The 23,566-nt window shown below is 32.8% G+C and overlaps 1 protein-coding gene across 1 annotated transcript in view; it reads left to right on the top strand.

The window, feature by feature from the left end:
* LOC111682208 (activator of 90 kDa heat shock protein ATPase homolog 2) overlaps positions 1-4,599 on the top strand; it is a 55,900-nt gene extending 51,301 nt beyond the window's left edge. The window contains exons 3-5 of the mRNA XM_046954056.1: positions 2,956-3,107; positions 4,300-4,428; positions 4,574-4,599. Of these exons, the coding sequence (XP_046810012.1) occupies positions 2,956-3,107; positions 4,300-4,428; positions 4,574-4,599 (307 nt within the window). The remainder of the gene's footprint in view (positions 1-2,955; positions 3,108-4,299; positions 4,429-4,573) is intronic.
* Positions 4,600-23,566: the final 18,967 nt, after the last annotated feature.

The following is a 23,566-nucleotide window of genomic DNA, read 5'->3' as shown; positions in this document are numbered from 1 at the left end:
GCCCGGTTAGCTCAGTGCTCGGACTATTTGGTACGAAAAGTTAAAGCTAATGCAGGTTTAAAAACATACAAGGCTCAAAAAGTTCCTGACAGGAACGCTGCTAAAAATTTAGAGGCCAAAAACAGAGCACGGAAATTAAAGTCAAGTTTTATAAAAAAAATATTCTTGCTGCATAATGGATGACGAAACGTATGTTCTGGCAGATTTTTCGCAACTTCCAGGTCAAAAGTTTTATGTTGCTGATGCTCGAGGGAATGTTGAAGAAAAGTTTAGGACCCAAAAGCAGACAAAATTTCCCAGAAAGTTCTTGGTATGGCAAGCAATATGCAGTTGCGGCAAAAGAAGCCAATCATTTGTTACAACGGGCTCTATAAATACCGAAATTAACATCAAGGAATGTTTACAAAAAAGGCTGCTTCCATTCATAAGACTTCATAATGTGTCCACTTACTTTTGGCCTGACTTGGCATCCTGTCACTATGGTAAACAAGCCCTTGAGTGGTACATGAACAATAATGTGGTATTTTTACCAAGAGAGGCAAATCCTCCAAACTGCCCGGAGCTAAGGCCAGTGGAGAGATATTGGGCTCTTGTTAAAAGAGAATTGAAGAGTTCAAAAAAGGTGTCCAAAAGAGTGGTAGATTTTAAACGGAGATGGACTACATGTTCGAGCAAAGTGAGAGAAAGCACTATAAAAACGTTAATGGAAGGGTTTCCGAAAAGGGTTCAAAATTTCATCACTAGTGATTAAAACTATAAAAATATTTTTTTTTTTGTAAATTGTAATAATAATTCCAATCAAATAAAAAATAAAAGCTGTAAGTTTAGTGGTTTCTTTTTTATAAACATATATGTATGTTAAGAATTTTTCGATCTCACTCCTTACTAGTTATTTTACAGTTTAGATATCTATTTGTTGAAATTACGAACATTAGTAGGGGAATGAAACGATCTAAATTATTTTGTAGATCCGTTGGAATAATGCCATCAGCGCCAGGGGATTTATAGGTGTCGAAACTCCTTATTGCCCAGCGGATGATGTCATCATCTATCACCACATCGGCAGCAGTATTATCTAGTTCAATACCGTGCTGATTATATGCAACTGATTCACCAGATGGGATGCAACCAGGAAAGTGAGTATTCAAGAGAAGCTCAAGTGTCTCTTGACTACCTGCAGTCCAATTTCCGTCCGCTCTTTGTATATAACTTGGGACGGAAGGAGATCTAGACAGGATTTTACGAAGACGACTCGTATCTGATGAATTTTCTATAGAACTACAGAATTTTCTCCAGGACCTACGCTTCGCACTTCGTACCTTATTTTTAAATTCTTTTGACTTATAAAGAGACCACATACCAGATCTCTTTGCCTCGTTAAATAATTTACGACATGACCTACGAGTTTTCGCAATTTCGGGATCCCACCAAGGGAGTTTACCCTTAAGCATACCTTTTTATAATCTACAAGCCCTGTTTGTGGCTACACTAATAGAACTTGAGATCTAGTTTACGGCTAAGTCAATGTCTCTTCTGCTTTCTATCATCGGAGCAGTAGGAAGAATATCAGTCAAGGTCGCGTTATTTACCTCCCAGTTCGTCTTTCTCCTATTGAGAAATGGTTTTGTAATCGTTGCCAGAACCACTATTTCGAATTCTTTATAGCAGTGTTCAGAGAAGGAGAATTCATTTGAGACCTTCCAACCCTGAACTAGAACAATATGGCTTGCATTCGCAACCGTAATATCCAGTACCTTCTTTCCATTTGCAACTATGAAAGTGGGTTCTGAACCTCTATTTACTACTACTAGGTTATTATCTAATAGAATAAATCTAAAAGAGACTCACCTCTTGAGTTAATATCTTTGGTCTACACGTAAGGGAAAGTGCATTGCAATTTAGAAAAACCATATTAAAATATGAATTTTAGCAATATATTGACTTAAAACAATATTTTTTTCAGAACTGTAAAACAGGTAATCCCGCATATTTAATGAGGAAATTTAAATTTGGTACATCTAGTAGACCATAGACACTTATCACTGATCATGAGTTGATCGTTTTGCTTCAAAGTCAATAGTTTATGGAATACAATGATTTTTTACCACATTTAACAAATATTTTTTTGGCAAATTGTTGAATATTGGTAAAGAATATGGAAACGTATTATTTATATATTGTTATACATTTTTTATATTTATATTTTATATTGAATTGAAATTTGCAATACAGAAACAAAATTGTAGTATTGCTAAAAGGCTTGCTTAAAGCCCCGCATGAATTAAATATGAAAATTCGTATATCTGACAAATTATTACAGCTAAAATCATTAAACTTCACATGAAGAATTTTGACATTCATGTGAATATTTAGAGAATAACGGGCGGACTTCGTAATTTCGTACATCATGGAAACTGTTTGGTTAGGTTTAAAAAGTGAATCTCATTGAAATACGACCACAGGCTTTGCTAAAACGGACCTTTGAATTCCCAAAATAAAAATTTGTTTTATTTGACCATTTCGTCACTTTAACGGTGGAAGTACAGAACACACGTTAATTCGTTCGCGTCATTTCGTTCTTCATTTTTATGTTTAGGTTTAAAAATCTAAATTTAAGGCTTTTGTATTTTTTATATGTTTCTTCAATTGTTGGAGAAATTTATTTCATTTCAGTTTATTCTTATTCTACACAAAACTAAATACAACCCTGATCAGCTGCCGACGCGTCGAAAGTTGTAACTTGTTAAATGAAAATACATTATTTCAAGTTTTTTTTTTGACAGAAGCCTACAACGCGTGGCCTCCACATTACGTGTGTTTGACGATCGCGTTTTAGATTTTGGAAATGCCTATATGTACTATTAATATACATACATACACACATATGTACATTTCAATTGTTCGTGGTCTTAAAATTCGAAAAAGTGTATAAACATTCTTAATTTCTTTCAACAGATTTAGCCTTTATGGAGGACAGGTGCATGGATATTTTGAAGAACTCGTGCCAGAGAAGAAAATAACGTTAAGGTGGCGATTAAAGTCATGGCCTTCAGGACATTATTCTAATGTGATAATAGAATTGGAAGAAATGGTGAGTACTTATAAAAGTCTTATAATACAATGGTGCAAACATTTGTTGGAAATAGATGAATATTTATATTTAATTAATTTCCGTTAACCAGTTTAAAAAATTTTAAATTTTAGTACAAAATTGTAGTTTTATTTATTTATATTTTTTTGCGATTTATTTAGAAACCGTAAAATTAATAATTTTTAAAGAATTATATTCAAATATCACATTTTTAAAAATACATAAAGTTATCGTCAAAATAATAGCAACACTTCGCAGTTCGGTTCTCATTTTATTACGTTATTATCCGTCAATATTTTTTCCATATTATTTGTATAGTATTATTACTAGAAGTCTTATAATGTAAAAAAATGCAATATTAATAAGTGAATTAAAAAAATACGCTATGTACTAAAATTTGGACATATCACAATAATAGCATCAATACGTTTATTTTTGGCAAAAAAGAAATACGTGTTATCATATCAAATCACAAATTATCATATCTTACAAATTTAAATAAAAACTGCTGGACTTCAAACTGCTAATTTTCATGAAATGATTAGAGGAATAGTGCGATAAATTTTGTTGGAAGTGGAAGAATATTAAAAGATTTATCTGCTAAAAAGTACTAAATCTATATCCTGGTTACTATGAGAACAAATGTTTAGGTTAAGTACTATTCTTGAAAACAAGGATGTAATAACATTGTTAGAGTATGTTAAAAGCCATTTAGATTAGAAACATTGCTAGATTAGACATTGCTATTTGAGCAGACAGGTCCAAAATTATTTTATTTTGTAGAAAGGGAAATTGATCATATGGAAGAAGTCTTCTAAACTCAAAAGATATTAAAAAAATATTCAAAAAGTCCGCAAAATATGACAGTTTTTTTAAAAAGGCACCCATTACCCAGTGAGCATTGAAATATATTAAAATCCATATGCAAATTATATTGCCGAATGTATCTGATACTATTCCACCGATTTCGGTCATGAAATAATTCAAAGGCCCACATAACATACATACATACATACATACATACATACATACATACATACATACATTCATACATACATACACACATACATAAATACATACATAAATTCGTTACAAATGTAACGAATTATTTTTATTTATTCTTTATTGAATCTTTCTTAAGTAGAAATTTACAATAATTATTAAAATCTGAACCTAAACTATGATTAACGTTGTTACTACCACTGCAGTTTCAACACAAGTTTTCGATTTGATTATCTGGCAAGATCCAGGGTTTCTATTCTTCTCAGTCGTCTATGACCCTCAAAAGGCAGCAAGTCCCTGGCAAGAGGATTTGGGTGATTCATTAGTTTTGACAGGTAGGTTAAACTGGAGAGTTTGATCTCCTCACGTATTATGGGGACATTGAGATCCCTGTGAATGTTACTATTGCGAGTGTACAACGGGCACCTGTTATTGTCCTTAACAGTATTGACTGCATTCTTTTCAATTTTTCAACATTAGATGAGGATGCTGATCCTTATAGATGAATGCCGTACAGTCATATCGGTTTAATGACAGTCTTGTACAAAAGTACTTTTGCAATTGTGCTGACTTTAATTTTATTTGTGCGACCTTAGCTTCAATGGCTCCATGTTAAACGGCGATGTTGCATTAACTTTTATTTTCCATTTGTAATGAAGAAGACCTTTAATAGGGTAGTTAAACATAGGCCACCCGTAGGCCTAATAAACCTATTAGGCAATTACAACCGGAAAAGCTTGTCACGGAGATGACAAAGGCCATGAGAGATTATTTGGATTATTAGAGTACTTGATGATTTCAAGGGCAATATAAATGTTGCCTTATTGAACATGGACAGGGAAATTATTTCCTCGTCCAGTCGGCCTTTTACTGCAACATAATGAGGATTTCACAGCACAATGTGCAAAATTTAACTACCAATAAAGGTTCGATTGAGTACTTTATTGATAAACATTCTTAGTCTAAGATTTTTGATGTGGATGATTGTAATTCATCTAGTAATATTTTGAACTTTAATATTTTTTGAAAGACCGGTCTGTTAGTTATGGTGGATGTGCCATAGCGGTCGGGAAGGAATACGTCTCTCTAGAATTTGTTTTAATACAGATTTGGATATTTGTATTATTTCGTTTGCAAGTCGCGGCTAGTAAAAAGGCTTCAAAATATCTCACTCCTAACTAGGAGGAAACCTCTTTAGCTTTACTTAATTGGAAGGATTCTGTCAGGAGTGCTTGGAAATTTGTTAATAGTGTGCAGAACTCAGTTCTCAGACTTTCTTATAGGATGATGGTAACAGCCTTTTCTGGAGCATTTGAGGAATCCGGATAACACACTTTGTTAGTTTTACAGTATGCATGTTGATCCTTTCACTCCTTCACTAAAATTCAACCTGATTCTGTGCTTGATAAAAGGAAGGCCAATTCTGCGGATGGTTGTGAAATGTTGAAATCTTTAACCTTATATTCTCGTGACTCGTTGCATTCAATAGTTTCTTTTGTAATGGTATCATCAGGGCATCGAGGTGGGACGTTCGGATTGTGCCTATTCATAAAAAGGGATCTGACTCTTTATACAAATTTTCGTCATATAGCCTTAATTTCAGTGTTTATGAAGATCATCAATCTCATTGTGAAGGAACGTTTGACAACGGTTGTAGAGGAAAATTCTTTACTTCCTTCTCGTACTTTTGCGTATTGGAGGAATTTTTTAGCTGAAGGCACGGGGATTAAAAATTATTTCTGCTACAATAGATATAACGGCTGCGTATGATTGTGTCAATATTCAAATTTTAATAAGTATTCTTCTTCCTCTTGACATGGTTAACTGGATTTTTTGATTTTTATCTAGCAGGAATTTAAGTCTAGCAATAGCTCTATAAGGGATTTAACAGTCTCCCACAGGGAAGTTCTTTTTCACCCATTCTGTTTTATTTATATTCGTCATCTATACTAGCATTGAATATGAGAATACCCTGGTAAAAGGTTTCCTGATGACTTTTTTTTTATTATTTCCTTTGATTCATCTTTTGGTGACGCTGTTGACAACTTATCTCTGACAATAGATATTTGAAGAATAGTTATTCCTTTGTTTGTCCTTGTGGAGGTGCGGGAGTTTAGAGAGGTAGAAGTTAAACAGAAGTTGCGATAGTACTCCACCTTGAGGTACGCCTTGTCGAACTCTACGGAGTTTGGAGCGTCTGTCTCTAAACTCCACGAACGACTGACGGCCACTCATATAATTTACGATCCATCTCTTCGTGTTGTTGGGCACAAGTGTCCGACCGAACGTTCGGGTACGGGTTCGAAGTTCGGTAAAAAGTGAGGTTCGGTCAATGTTCGGTGTTCGGCGAAATTTTGACCGAACACCGTACGCCAAACTTTTTATAAAATGTTTATCATATTTTTACATCATCAAAAAGTTTTAAAAATTCTGAAAATATGTATACAGAAGTTATCATATATCCTGGCTGTACAATAAATTTCCGATTTCATAGGTACAAAACGCCTTTTTAACTGTTCATTTTTTCGGCTGATTTGAAAAACAGTTAATCAGAAAGTGATTAAAAAGCTAAGAAAAGTGAAACATTTAATTTGAATTGTCTAGTTTCGACTATAAATCTTTGATCTCATTTCTAAAATTGAAATTGTCTAGGTCCTTATTCTTAAACGATCTGGACATGTCAGTCAGTCCGTCAGTCTGTTAGTCTCTTAAAAGAACGATAGGACCTAAACTATTGTTGCAGATTGATTGGTATTCAAAATAATTAAAATCGGTTTACATTCGACATGTCCTCTATATAAGGTTTGTTTTAGAAAATGACTAACGTTCATAACAGGATTAAAAATACTAGTATTTTATGAAATTATACTTAAATTTTTTTATGAACCAAAATTTCATATAAATCGGAAAATTGAAATTTGCGAATTGTGTTAAGTATTGTAAGTATATTATCTTTATATTATATATTTTTTTTATTGTTTTAGAAACTGTAATTTTACAGATTCGATAAAATTTATTTTGATTTAGACACTTTAAAGACATTTAAAACGAAATTTTGATCACCTTGGATCATAATATGATAATGTATAACAATATTATGATAAATACAAAAATATCATGATACAATATTTTGACGGTATTTAATCATAATATGATATTTTAAAATTGTTACAATAACGAAAATATGTTTATACTACAATCATAATTTTAACCACAGCCATGTTTTTTTCTGCGTGCTCTTACAGAGAATTATATCATTGTCAATGAATCGTTTAAAAAGCAAAAATAAAGGTATTAAAATATGCATTTCACAAAAATAGTTTGTTATTAAAAATTTATCACTCTCTGGGATTTGGAATTAGTTGATAATTGGCCCAATTGCTAATTAAAGATCCTTTTCAAAAAATCTTTCGGATGTTCATATTTTGGTTTCAAATGTTATAAATTTATAACTTTTTAAAACTGAACAAAGTTCGGGTTCGGCCGAACTTTCGGGTTCGGTGTTCGGTACCGAACTAAATTTTGAGTTCGGTCGGACTCTATTGGGCAGGATATCCTCGAGGAGTGTGGCGTGACTGACAGTGTAGAAAGCCTTCGACAGGTCGAGAGCTACCGTCCTACTGATTTAAGCTTTGTGAGATCTGAGTGACAATGGCGGTTAACGCTGTGGTGGTGCTGTGTATTTTGCAGAAGCCATGCTGGTGATGTGCTGCTGTTGGATGGCTGGACAGCTGAGGGAGGAGAAGCGCTACTGACTTGTTTAAGACCATAGTCAGGTGCTCAACTCTCCGATCGCCAAGTTGTTTTAACATCAGCATGGACATTCCAATCGCCTCAAATGGTTTGGCGTTGTTGATGACGTCTGCAACTTCGGCTGGCGTAAATGGCTGAGGTATGTCCGTGACTGGAAGGTTGAGAAGTTTGCGAGCAACGCTTCGTTTCGCCTTGTTTCTCTGGGTGCCCAATGAATTGTCGGCAAAACGCGCTCGAGCACCCTTCAGGGTCGGAAATGGGGACGTCTGCAAACTTAATCGCGACCCTGTCATCCTCCTTTGTCGGGATGGAGAGAAATCGAAGTATAGACCACAACTTACCAACACCCAAACTCATGTTTCAGTTCTTTAAGTGATCTAGCTATCTTTTCCGCTTGTCCTCTTTTATCAACTTGCTAATTTCAAGGTTCTGCTGGGTGAGCCAAGGATCACCTGGGTTGGCATTTCGGATGTCATCTCTTTCATCTGCAAGTCTGGCTGCTTCTGCTGGAAAGTGCGGCCGCACTACGGATATACGACCAGCATGTATAAAGCGAGCAGCTGCTGAGATGACAGTTTCGCGGAACTTCCTCTGTCATCATAACCCGTCAATCTGTTCCGCCAACAACGCACCTCTATGAGAATGTGTTTTCCGTTACAACTTTTCAGACTGGAGTTGTTCGTCAGTTTCATCTCCTGGACCGCAGCGACCACGATGTTGTTGTGTTGCATATATCGGGTTATCTCGGAAATTTTGTTCTGGAGTCCATTGCAATTGAACTGCAATATGAATACCATCCCAGGTCTCCGGCATGCAATCGAAGGTGTTAGCGGCGACGGTATATGTTGTTGCTGCTGGTGTTGTTGGAAGATGACGATGACGCTGATGAATCTCGCCAGTCCAAACAAGAGTTGGACCGTAATTGGATGGACATATGGTGCAGTCGGTTCTGGCAAACTGCAAAACCATGGTCCGGTATTTAATTTAACTCCGGCACGAACCAAAAGGATGCGGAGCATCTATCAACCAGTGAAAATAAGATTTTGAATCGTTTATTATAAGGTCATGCTTATGACAGTTTGAATATAATAGAGGTTAATTATACTGGTTTGTGTATTTCCTACAACGTATTTGGGAATACAAATTATTTAAATTTTCACTGTTCTAATATAGTGATATAAGAAGATGGCGAACTATTTTTGATAAATATTCTTGTTTATCTGAATTATTAAAGTCCTATTATAAAGAGGACTTTTATGGATTAATTAAGATTTATCTTTTATATATTTTAAATCTTTTACTTGTTTTTATTTTATGCTCACAAACTTTTCACGCTTATAGATGTATTCTGTTTAAGTGAACTTGACTTGAATTTGTGGTGAATTTTTATTTTCACCACTGCTTTTATTAATTTTGGACTTGTTATATTCGCGTACTTATTCAGTTACGAGTTGTGTGATAACCTGGCAATTTGCGTGTTTATACACCGACCTGGGAATAATAAAAAATATATTAGTAAAAGAAAATATTAGTTTAATAATCATTTTCAATATATATTTTATCTTAAACCCTATTATAAAGACGCCTTTTTGTTATTTTTTCTTTATTCGTTTTCAATACGAAAGTTTACAACCTTTTTTTCAGTTAAATTTAAAATGAAATCTCAAAGAAGTTTTGTGAATGCGTTTAGTTGTTTAGTGTGTTTTATTCTCTCAGAGCTCGTCTGTGTGCTCTATATGTAATATACTTTATATACTTTAAGTAGTAACAAGTAAGAGTGTTATATTCGACTATTCCGAATCTTATATACCCACCATCAAAACGTATGTAGTAAATGGAATACTCTCCTATAAACATTAGCTTTATTTTGGCTTGTAAGAAACTTACTTCTCTGTATCGAATTTTATAGCTATACTCGCTATAGCTTGTGTTGAATTTCTGCGCTATACTCATATTTTAAAGCCAGTAGTGGGTGTTAAAGTACTTTTCTGAGGGGCCCTTATATAGGGAGTAGGGTTAATTATGGACCAATCCTCATAAAATTGGGCAGAAAGTTTTTTGCTCGTAAGAAATTTACTTATATCAAATTTCAGTGCAAAACTCGTATTTTTAAACCAGTACTAGCCGTTAAAGTCATTTTTTGGAGGGGACCATATATGAGGGGTAGGGTCAATTATTGACCGATGCTCATAAAATTTATTAGAGAGATTTTGGCGCTATACTTGCATTTTTAATACAGGTATGACTGTAAAAGCTGTTTGGACCGATATTGCCATTTTTAAAAACCAAACAAACCTTTCCTATAGGAAATATTTATGTAAATTTTTAAGAATTCAGTAAGGACCCATAATATATATACATTAATGGGTCTATAATTAACATTTTGATGTATTACAAACGGAATGACAAAATGAATATACCTTCCATCTTTTTTGGTGGAGAGTATACGTGTATAATTAGAATAAAGCAAACAAAAAATAGGAGGTAAAATATTTCATCAAATCCGAAGAAATTCACCTAGGCCACTATGCGTTCCTATCGTTATTCACTGTAAATAGTTTAAAAAAGCCATGACTAAATGGTCTAAATATATTTAAAGACTATATTTCTAGAAGACGAAAATTTGAAATTAATGTATTTAGTTTTTATAAAATGTTCGTTTTTGTCGGAAAATTGTCCAGAAGTGTTTCTGATGAGCAACAGTTTTGAGCCTTAATAGTTTGGAGGGTACATTTCATCTACATAAAATTTCAGCAAGCTCACAAATACATCTTCAGAATTTATCACATGTGATGTGGAGCTAGAAGCAGCCCTATGTTAAAATTTTCTTCAAATTTCGCTGCAAGCTTTTTTTTCATTTTTGTCGCCTTTTCTTTTGCACTTTATTTTGCAATGTGTCTCTCCTTTCACCAAAATTGTTATATGAATCAACACCCTCCATCAATTATACCTTGATGGTGTATGCGGTAATATTTTTGTTAATAGCCATTATCATGGAACCAAAATGTTCTGTTAAACCGCTTATTCAAAGGCTTCTAACCCACTACTTCAGACTATAATAAGATCTAAAAATCTAAAAAAATATACTAACTAAAGCCGGCTTTACACGATCACACAAGTAATATGATCTGTCAAAATTTTGTGTAGAAGAGTACGGATGTAATGAAACCATCACACATTGAGGGAGAATACAGATGGAAAATTTGACACTCGTATGGCTCTCTTCATTTTTTGAAATGTTTAAAAAAACAAGCCGGTTTCATTAGATCAGGGATGTGTTTTTATGTAAACACGTATAAAAAAGTGAAACAGCTGTTTCAATCTGACTTTTTAATTGTTTTATACTAATCGTGTAAACACAAAAAATAAAATTCTTTGTTATACGGATGGAATTTCATTTTACTTTTTCATTAGACTTGTCGTACGTAAAGTGTGATCGTCTGAAAGACCCTTAAGTAGAAAACTTACTTAATCATGTTTACTAAAATGATATTACAAAATTACAAAAATATTTAGGTTAGGTTAGGTTGATAGGAGGATGTATACTACATCAAATCCGAAGAAATACACCGTATTCATGAAAAACAATAATTGTTCACTGAATGTATTATTTTTCCATGTTCAGAAACTCAGTTTCCTGGACGTAATTCCTAAGAATCTTCCAATCAGTGTTAATTAAGAATGTTATTTCCGGAATAACATCACTTCCAAGATACTTGGACAGTGGCAAAAAGTGCTCCAGAGTTTCACTGTCCTGTCCACATGCTCTACATTCGTTTGAATCCGCACGTAAAATTTTGTATAGATGTGCACGTAATCCTGTGTGTCCACTCAGAATACGTACCATCATACTAACCTCAGACTTGTTCATTTTGAGGAGATTTCTCGTCTTGCTCTCATCAGGGTCAACCCATAGAAGCATAAGCTAGAATTGGTCTAACTACACTTTTATAAAGCCAATTTGTCATAGTAGGACTAAGACCTCATTTCATGCCTATGGTTCTCCTACATATCGCCCAGCACTTGTTGATCCCTTTTCTCTATGTGGTGTCTCCATTTTAATTTCCGGTCAAGTATTACACCTAAGTACTTAACTTTGTCACCGGTATCTTTTTGCCCAGGAAGCAAGGTTCTCTATATGTAGAAATTTTTGTCTTTCTTGTGAAAAGACAGATTTCCGTTTTCGCCGTGTTAACATTGAGGCCTCTCGGTTGAGCCCAGCTCAAGGCCGTATTCAGAGCCTCCTCAGCTCTTCTACACAAGTAATTTGGAACCTGTCTGCATAGCAGACAGGTCTAAGACCTTTCTCGGTTAGGGTCCTTAGGAGGTTATTAATCGCGGTAACCCAGAGTAAAGATGATAAAATGCCACCCTGTGGTATACCGCGAAATACCTTTTTCCTGATAGTTATATCGTACATCTCGCAGCATATCCATCTGTTCTTTAGCATGCAGATGATCCAGTTACGGAGCACACGGTCAACATAAAACTGGTCTAGGGATTGGATAAGGGTATCAGTGTGTACGTTATTGAATGCGCCTTCGATGTCAATGCATACCTCCAGTGCATAAAGGTTGCTATCGAAAGATTCACCTATGTAGTGGACGACTTCGTTTAAAGCGGTTTCCACTGATCGCCCCTTTACATAAGCATGCTGCTTATATTTAAGGTTTGTATATGGTATACTGCTTTTAACCATGCTATCGACTATTCTTTCCAAGGTTTTAAGTAGGAAGGACGTAAGACTTATGGTTTGGGTATAAATATTACCCTTGCATCTTGCCATTTAACTGTGGTATATGCGAATTTTAAGCATGGAGTGAATATCTGTGACAGATGTACGGAAACCGCCTCCATCTGCAAAAGTGCCGGGAAAAAGCTATAAGGCCCTGCAGCTTTATAGGGGGCAAAGCTCTAAATTGTCCCTTTAACCATGTCAGATGTAATAATTATTTCCGTCTTAGCCTCCCCTTCCTCCAATATCGGTTCATCTATGTTATTCGATATATCGGGTGGGAAATGATAGTCCATTAGGAATTTCATTGTCTCTTCCATGTACTCAAGCCTCCTGCCCGCGTCATCGGTCATAGATTCCGGTTGGACATGAGTTTTGGATAGGAATTTTTTTTATCTTCAATACGTAATTTATGCTATCTACCTGTTCACAAAAAAGTTTCCAGGGGTCTCGTTTGGTTTTTCGAACGATTTTCTTATATATTTACCAAGTTTATTATGATACTCATCCCAGTATACTGCGGTCTTTTTACGCCGTGCCCGGTTAAATAGTTTGCGAAGAGTCTTCCCAAGGTTCCGGATCTCCCCAGTTACCCAGGGTTTTTCTTGGGCAGATCTCCGCTCTCGCAGAGCGCAGCTGTCCTCGAACGATTCAACCACTTGTGAACGTTTCCACTTTGGCATCTATATCCTCTTTATTTCGACATTGAAAAGTGTCCTGACCTAAAGGGTTTTTTAGTAAGGTCCCAAAAATTGTCCAATTAGCTTTCGACTCATTCCGAAACTTTATCGGCTTTGGTGGTGGCCTTAGTATTTTGATCAGAAAAGGAGTGCTCGTTCGAAACTCTCCATTCCTGAATTTCGTTTATAAGTTCTTCTGAACATATAGTTATATCTAATACTTCTTCTGTTATTTTATTGACGAATGTAACTTTATTACCTAAGTTCAATGTTATCAAGTCTTTAGTATTAAGGAAATCCATGAGGACTTGTCCCCTGCGATTGGTGTTTGTACTACCCCAAGCTACATGGTGCGAGTTGGCATCAAATCCTATTAAAATTTTCTTATTTTTCCTTCTTGTCTCTTCAACCAATTTCATCAGATTCGACGTTGGTGATAGTGTCGGAGAATCGAAAGGCAGGTAAACAAATGCAAGGAATATGTTGTACGACCTTGCTTCAGCACCGTTGCATCCGATGTTGATAATCCTGTTGAGATGAGAAAACATAAGTTATTGTGTCTCGCGCAAGACCCTTTATCAGCGTAGAAAAGTTGAAATTTACGTGATTTAATCCAGAAACCTTATTGCGAATCGTTCCTGGATTAAAGCTATATGTATTTTACCTGTGTTATTTTTAGCCATCAGAGCGTTGGTAGCTATCTCGCTCCTATGGAGGTTTATTTGAATAACCTCAATCATGGTCATCCATTAAACTGTCTTCTAGCGAGTTGGTTGTCACCTCCTCGCTTTAATTATATTTATATTTAATTATCACATTTATGTTCGTCATAATGAATCACTGAAATTACAATTTGATAGAAAAAAAATTTCCTAAAAATATGTAAAACTTAGGCGAAAGTTTTGATATTCTAATGTTAGTAACAATTTAAACATAATTTTCAAATGAATTATCACTGGTAATAATTACAAGAAAATACGACTTGTTAATCGTCACTATAGAATATAATAAAACTGTTAAGAGCTAGTCAAAAGTAGTTAATGGTTTGTAATGTGCAAATGGGAGTCGGTCACATTACCAGATCTTTTGGAAGTTACTTTAATACAGCATTGCTCGTTCATATTGTTCTAATTACGAATATTTTCAAGAGTTCGCACGGACACAACCCGACCGTAAAAAATACAAAAATTATCTTTAGTTGAAGGCATTCAACAAAATAGGTTAATGTTGTTTCAGAAATTGTAAACAAAATTTGTAAAAACAAAATAATTTGAATTTTTCAATAATTCGCTATTGACGTATCATGGCAGAGAGTCAAGTGTCCCCAAGTACCTGGCCCAATGGAAAGGGAAAAATAATTGGTCCGTCGAAGTTTAACTAAATAAATTAAATTAAGAATAATAAAAAATACTTTTATTTCTAGTTTAAATATAATATTGTTGCTTTTTTATATCTTCAGTAAAATTCGACTTTTAAACTTTGGAATTTATTGGTGCACATAAATGTTTCTAAAATAATAGAATTTGTTATTTTAACTCATCTTTTTTTAGTGGCCTCCGGTAGGTTAGTGGTTAGTGTTCTAGTCTGGTAGAAATTTAATTTTGTGGACTTAAGCAACTCTCAATTTCATAAAAGTCAAGTGCTAAATATAGCCTTCCTAATATCCATTATTTACGGTGTCAGATTAATAACCCAGCAATAAATCTAAAATTTTTGGTAATAGCCAGTAGTTCATTATCATTCACATTATCTAATTTAGCTGAATAGGTTATTACTGGTAAAGAACAAAACAATTTTGATTTGTTATGGCTCAATTGTATAGGTCGTTCATTTAACAAACAGGGGGTTCGTGGTTCGAGCCCTGCTGGATACTGTATATTTTTTTTTTTCAAAATGACATTCATTTATATATTTTTGTAAATAGCCGTTCTCAAAATTACAAAAAGCAACATGTTAATGGAGCATCGAGTAAGCGGCTGGAGTGAGAAACATAAAAAACAACTGAATGCCTGGGTTCAAATCCCGGAAGAGGAAATTTTTTATTTTTTGTTTTCTACATACAAAGTCGGCCCAAAATAACTAGCTATCACATAACATATTTGTATGTTTATTTGTAACTAGTTATTTCGCAAAGTTTTTGTAATCAAATTAGTAACCATTTATTAATTTGTTTAAGATAGGTACATATTATTTGAACCTCGTCGAACAAAAATAATTAGTTATTCACCCAAAAAGTAATTAGTTTCCACGTGATTCCAATATTAATTTCTAGATTACTAGGTAATGAAAATTTTTGCTGGGAAGGGTAAATCAAATAATAGGAAACACATAGGACTTTTTGCCAAATCGTAAACCAATAAAGATATCAATAAATGCTTTTGTGCACATAAGTACAAACAGTAGAGCTACAAATTGCATTATTAAAATTAGTAAACTTCCTTACAGGGACGATATGTTATATTTAGTAGAAACGAATTGTTTCCTATTTATGTGTTTAAATTTGATGTGATGTTCTATTATACGGGTTTTTGTCTTCATTCGATAAATAATTATTTGAGGCTTTAAGTTAGCCGGTTAATAATCGGATAATTCAAAATTATTCAGTTAATTGAAAGAAAAAAACTGTATATATTTTACTAATATTATTTATTTTTTACAATATTTTTCAAGAAGCCGAAAATTTTTAATTTTAAATATTTTTTTCATATAAATATCTTATTTGTTGAAAATAAATTTTTATTTGTTGAAATTATTTTTATTCTATTAAAATAAATATTACAAACAATTATTATTTTCAATCATAATGTTTGTTCATTAACAGACATATTGTTTTAACCGTTATGTCAATACTCACATACCGGGTATGTTTTTCATTTTTGAAGTGATAAGTCTCGAGAAATTTGAACTATGCTTTCAGAGTAAAATTTTGTATACATTTTCCAGAAATATATATTTTAAACCCATTTATGACCGATTTTCTATTTTTACCTCGTGTGTCAATACCCAACATATAAACATTATATGTCAGTTATAAGACCAAAATTAAGTTTCATTATAAATTTTATGTTTTATTACTAGAATTATGCAGCAGTGGTCAAAATATTCGGAACTGAATCAACATTTATAATAATTCATTGTTCCGATACATGTAAGCAATTTATGGATGAAAATCTAATTTTCTGAAAGAGGCTTTATATGGGGGCTAGGGGCAAATATGGACCAAGCCGATAAAGTTTTATCAGTATATTTATATAATATTTATTTGTGCAAAATTTCATCGCGTTTGTGTTTATAAGTTAATTTTGGACATTCAAGTAATTTTCTCAAGGCGTCAAATGTGGCCCGATCTTAATGAAATTTGGCAAGGTCGTCAAGGATTGTATAAAACTTAATTGTGCCGCTTTTTATCGATATACATAATTATGAGCTCAGAAGACTTCTTCGGACCGATTTTATTCATTTTCAATAGGCTTCGTCCGTGTGTGCCAAATTTCATTCAATTATCTTTGAAAATTTCGACCTGTACCTTGCGCACAAGGTTTACATGGTTTATGTGAGGTAGTCGATATCTAGGTGTTCAAAACATATGCAACTCGTATTACTTTAATTCCAGATAAGTCTCTAAACACAAAAAAGTTTTGAAATATAGGCCTTATTTTTGATAATTTTGAATTTTAAAACGATAAAAATTTACATTAAAATCAAGTATTGAATTGAAAATAGCGAACCTATTTTTCCGGAAAATGGAATCAAAAAATTCCGAGTCCGTATTAAGCATTTCGTAACTTCTAGTAAAACCTACACGGAATTATAGAAAAAATCACCCATCAACTATAAAGAAAAAAGCCAAAATTATGGACTTTGGAGCTTACAAATGTTCAAAGAAACCATACGTATCAAAAGAGTTTTAAAGGACTTGGCCCACATGTGTAAATATTATTTAAATTTGATGGCAATTAAAAAAAATGTCCAGAAAAATGTAATTTTCAATATTGCATAATAGCTTCTTTCATACTTATTGTCACTATCGATACCTTATTTTTTCATTAAAAGACAAATTGTTAATTTGGGTACATTAAAGTGTATGAAGAATTATTTTTGAAATATCTTGTTACAAGGGTTGTATAAAATGCTTAATACGGACTCGGAATTTATTTAATTCCAGGCCATTTGTCGAAAAAAAAGGTCCTCTCTATTTTCAATTCATTATTTAATTTAAATGTATTCGAAAGTTATTTTTTATCAATTTAAAATTCAAAACTAGTAAATTGACAAAATTAAACCCGATTACTAACATATTACAAAACATTTTTGTTTATTGACTTATCTGAAATGCAAGTAATACGAGTTGCATATGTTCGTTATGAAAGCGATTTCTTTATGTTTTTTATATACGATATTTTTGTTTTAGGAAAGCAATAATAAAACTTAAAAAAAATTGCTAAAATGGAATGGTTTATAATCAAAAACTATTTAATTTATATATACAGACGTTTTATTACATTAGTTTTTATAATAATCTGAATTATGCGCTATAAATGTGTAAAAAGATGAATTAGCCATATAAATTGCATGACATGAATATTAATCTTTTAAAAAATGAGACAACTTTCTAGACTAGACATGAGTACATGTTCCGCAACAAAGTCCTATGTAATACATGCAAAGGCTTTCAATCGGCCACTCGCAATGACATCCCCAGACTCTTCTAGATGTGACTAGGAAGTTACTTCTTGAAGTGACTACTTAGTATAGAAGTGTTCCTATCTTATCTTCTAGAAGAGGAGTTTTCTCTTCTTCTAGAAGACGAGTTTTCTCTTCTTCTATTTGTATACTCACCAAGATAAAATCTATAAAAATAAATCTAAATAAAATGAAATTTTATAGTTCTTATTGAAATAATTGAAATTAAAATAGCAGAAAAAATAATTGATTTAACAACTAATCTAAAAAAAGTAATATATGTACCTACATACATAGATTAATATGATGTCTAATGTACATACATATGTATCAAAAATTTAGAATTATTATCTTATAATAAGATAATTTTCAGGAAGTCTGTATTGATATTCTAACTGCTGGCTGGTATACTTCCAAAAATTGTAAAATGTTGAACTCTAAAATATTTTTGTAGTTCTTCATGTTAATAACTAAAAAAGTACCTATAATTAGAATAATTAAATCCAAAACTATATGAAAACAAGTAAGAGTGCTATATTCGGCTGTACCAAATCTTATATACCCTTCACCATAGTGCATTTTAAGCATATTAGTTTTATAAATTTAAAATTTTTTCCCGTCTACATTAATACTACACCAAAAGCAAAATAAAATGAACAACAACGCTAAACGAAATAAAAAACAAAATACACAAGGCATCTAAAACAACAGACATCTAAACACACATAACGAAAAACACAGAAGAACAAAAACAAAATAAACAACGCAATAAAACCAACCTACATTCAAATATAGGAACTGAATTTACAAAAACAAAATACACAGCTGAAAAGGCAAATACATATATATACACACACGTGTACATCTTTTTCTAATATACAGTGTTGTTGTTGCTTATTTAACAAGCATGGAAAAAATATGACATTTTTTATGAAATTTTCAGAGGTTATCTCGGATTTTTCTCATATCTCCGTTATTATTTAACGACCGATTTTGCTGATTTTAAATAGCGATCTTCTCGAAAGCATGTCTAACAGAATTATTGAAGATTCGGGTCTTGCCGATATCTGGGGTCCTGTAAAAACAGATTTCAACCGACAGACAGACACCGTTCTCAAGTCTACCCTGTGGATGAAAAAGACCACCGTGAGATAAGGCCGACACGGCAGATGCTCACGTTAAAACTATCGACAGACTCCGACTCCGCTATCTATAAGGATCCAGAATATATATACTTTACAGGGTCGGAAAATTATATTATAGAAATTACAAACGGAATGACAAACTTATATATACCCTTCTCACGAAGGTGAAGGGTATAATTAATAAAATTGTACTTAAAAAAGGGGGTTTTTAAAATATTTGATTTTAATATTAAATATTTCGTGTCAAGTGACCTGACCCAAGTCAAAAAATAATTTATGCATAAAACAGTAGTATTAATTTGAATATAATGATTCCAGCTAACGTTTAAATACTCTAAATAAAATTTGAATGTATTTTTTTGTTACGATAATGAAATACAAATAAAATTTTATCTCAAAGTGATCATACGTAATCTAGAAACAGCACCTAAACGCGCAAGTAGTTTAAAAAATATTGAAAGTTAAGATTTAACTCAAATAAATCTAAATAGGTTAAAAATGCAAGGTTCATCAAATGAAAGCCGAAACGTACAACTTGAAAATGTCTTTAAATTCTTATAACACATAAACCAATTAAGAGAGAGACGGAATTTAAAATAAAATAATATTTATAATTAAACATATTAGACTTCGTTTAAAAATAATGGAAATGGAAGCCGTGTAGAGTTGTTAACTTATTCCTAAAATAGTATTTTAATGTTAAATAAGACAACTTACTTTTTAATTCTATTTATATAAATCTTGAAGATTACTTTTTGGTATATATTTAATAAACTTCACCAATTAACAAAACCTTCTTAAATGACTTTTAACACAACACTGTCATATTATTTCTTATTGCTTAATATTCACAATATATTAATTACATTATTTTTCTATGAATATTAAATTCAATAACTCATTTAAGTTTTACAATGAATAATTAAGTGAACATGGCTGGACAAAACACAAAACATCACTGAACTTAGCCAAAATTCAGCATTATTTATTTTAATTTTTTTTTCGCGTTCACGCTAAAATATGGAGTATTTATAATTTTTATTTTTTTTGTTTTTGTACTCTTCTTACTATCATCCGGAAGTAACCTAAAAGTATACTTCCAGAATGAAAAAACTAGAAATCAATGTATTTTTTTTTTTTTTTTTTTTTTTTTACTCCAAAAGTATTTTCCCAGCCCTAAAAGAAATGTGGACCCTATGGGCAAAAAAGTAAAAAATCCCTTTTTTGGGATTTTCATTCCTATTTTTGAATTGCGGGATGCCCTTTGACCTTTTCAATATTATTTTACATTTTCTTATTTGAAATGACAAATTTAACAAGCGTTGAAGATTCATTTTTACAAGATAAAGATTTCATTGAGTTTTGTTCATAAATAAAGATATGTCATATATTATATATTTGTTAAATTTCTAAAAACTATGATTTATATCAAAATTTTAATAGGGTCGCAGATAGCTACAACAATTTAGTCCATATTTATCCCTTAATATCTTTTTTCAGTTAGATATGAAAATTCTCGACCCTTTACATTTCAAGCCAATATCTCAATTACATTCAAAAATATGTTCATTTAAACCTGAGTCCTTTAATTTCACCTTTTTCATATTTTAGTATTAAATATGACAGAACATGTTTAAATCTTATATTTACCTATTTTCTATTTGTTTGCTTATCCTTATAATTGAAAGGTCCTATTATGCTTAAATTTTCAGATATTTATAACTATTTTTTACCTAAATTTTTTTGACAGATCATTTCGTTCTGTTTCGTTTATGATCATGTAGGTAAAAATATACAGGTAATGATAATTTCGATTCATTCACTAAAAAGAAATATCAATGACTGAATTACAGGTTATAGTAATATAGTCCTAAATGTTAATAGGTAGACAGTTCGTAATTTTTTACTTTGGAATACCTGTATCGGAAATGACAAGAATTGGTATACTTCTCAGATTTTAAGTACCATATTTAATAAATCTACAATGAAGATTACATTAAAGTACGAAGAGTTGTGTTCCGTTTTATGGAGTGTATCTTCAAAAGGGCCAGAAAGAATTGAAGACATTTCAAATTATATAAAAACTACATATAGTAGAAAAGTAGACAAAACAGGCATATCAAAAATTGAAAACTTTTTGATGTAAAAAGTAAGTCTGTGGATGGAAATCAAAAGAAATATCGATTAAAATTTTGTAGTTGGATGGAAACTACTACGGAAATCTCAACTTACAACACATCAGCAGGAGCGCCTTGCAAGTCACACGAAGGCTTATGTTCAAGGTCAAAAAAAGAGGGTCACACAAAAACTTTTTTCAATCTCAAATGAGGAAATTGCTGATACATTTAACGAAATGCTGAAAAAGGAAAACCAACCTATGGATGCCGTACATATTGCAACTATTCTTCCTAATGCAAACTATCCTACTATCACCTATTGCTGTTAATGATGTGGAAGCTTGTATTGATATATCATCTTTGCTCGAAAACACAGCATCAAGAATTGTGTCAGACTTTTCAGAAGACCAACTAAGGAAAATTCATAACTGTGATGTTGTCTTAATGTGTAAGTGGGGATGTGACGGTTTATCAGCACTTCCAGAATACAAACAAACTTGTGGAATAAAATTTTTGATATAAATCATAGTTTTAGAAATTAAACAAATATGTAATATATGACAAAATCTTTATTTATGAACAAAACAATGAAATTTTCAACGCTTGTTAAATTTGTCATTTCAAATAAGAAAATGCAAAAAATTGAAAAGGTCAAAGGGCATCTCGCAATTCCCAAAAATAGGAATGAAAATCCCAAAAATGGTATTTTTTACTTTTTTGCCCATAGGGTCCACATTTCTTTCAGGGCTGGGAAAAGACTTTTGGAGTTAATATAAAACGTATTGAGGTTTCTAAAACTGCTTTTAGTTTTCTGATCCCAGCATTGGGATTTTAGAACATATCGCCCAAAGTTAAAGTTTTGATAAAAAATAGCTCATATTCGGAAGGACGCAGTGGCAACATTTTCAAAAAATAGGACAATTTTTTTACGCCAAAGCGTTCTGCGTAAAGAAACCTTTTAGAAAACTATAAAATTGTTATATGTTCTTAAAGAAAATTTTATTTTATTAATAAAAGAGTTAAGACACATTTTTGGCAAAAAAAAAAAAAAAAAACGGCAAAAATCTAAAATTTTTGAATTTTTAAATTAAAAAATTATATTTTTGTATTTGGGTGAAAAAAAATGGCACGAGTTTAAAAATTTTACATGTCGTAGATACCCTACTATGAGCCGCCAGGGTTTATCTTCAAAACTTAAACTCGAATACTCCTTGGCTATGCTCATGCCAAATTTTATCCCGATCGGATCAGCCGTTTAGAAATGCCAGATTTATTTCCAAAAAATTTCTATTCTGCCCCACTGTGTAATATCTCATTCCTTTAGGAGTGGTGATCTTACCGTCATAAACACAGAGGTCAAGCGTGAGCGATTGCTTCAGTGTACATGCACTACGAAGCTATAGAGCCACCTGGTAATGAGGAACTGGAGCTAACGGCGAATGCAAAACGAAGGGGCGCTATCCTAAAATTGGGCTGTGATGCAAATGCTCATCATAGTCAATGGGCAGTGCTGATATTAATAAAAGAAGTGAGTTATGCGTGAATTCAAAAAGAAGAAAATAAGACAATTTTTAAAATTTTGTATAAAAACTACTCAGTTTTTGTTAGTGTTTTTATATAAAATTTTAAATATTGTTTTACAATCTTCTTTGTGAATACGGGCTTTAGTGTTTAATTTCATTATTGCGTGTAATCTTATTATTTGTAACAGTGGCAATATGCCAACGTTTAGGAATAAAGATAGGGAAACAGTTATGGATATTACTCTTACGAACCGAAATGAGAATTCTAGCCCATGGTCTTAGGTTACATTCAACGAGAGGACAACTCTTGGACAGAGTCCAGCTCGGAGACACTCTCCTTGCTTATGGAAACGCACTTTCCAGCTTGTGCCGACATAGATGATAGGGAAACAGTTCAAGGGGTCCAAGGACCTAGGGACTTTAGCTATTCATCTATTCACATTGATGTCTCTAGTCTCTAGGGACAAACTGGGCTGTCACCGCCCAGCCCACCTTTGATCCGTATATATCGTCGGGTCCGAAAGGTGTTTTTCCGGCCATGCTCTGCAACATTCCTAAATACGCGTTAGAGATTTGAGCTAACATTTTCAAGAGGTGTCTCCTACCTTCCTAGAGGGTGGAGAGAGGCGAAGGTAATTTTTATCTCTAAGGCCGGTAAGGCATGTCACTCGAAACTTAAGGTTTTTAGGCTATTAGCCTATCGTCTTTCCTACAGAACACCTTAGAACGTCTGACAGATCTCTATCTCAGGAGCAATATAGATACGCGCCTTATTAGCAACGCTCAACATGTGTACTTAAAAGGTAAGTCGGTTGAGAGTGCGCTACATAAGGTGGT

The sequence above is a fragment of the Lucilia cuprina genome, chromosome 6 (genome assembly GCF_022045245.1).
Source record: "Lucilia cuprina isolate Lc7/37 chromosome 6, ASM2204524v1, whole genome shotgun sequence".
Taxonomy (NCBI): Eukaryota; Metazoa; Arthropoda; class Insecta; order Diptera; family Calliphoridae; genus Lucilia; species Lucilia cuprina.
Note: the sequence above shows the minus strand (reverse complement) of the source record. Positions and strands in the feature narration are given on the sequence as shown.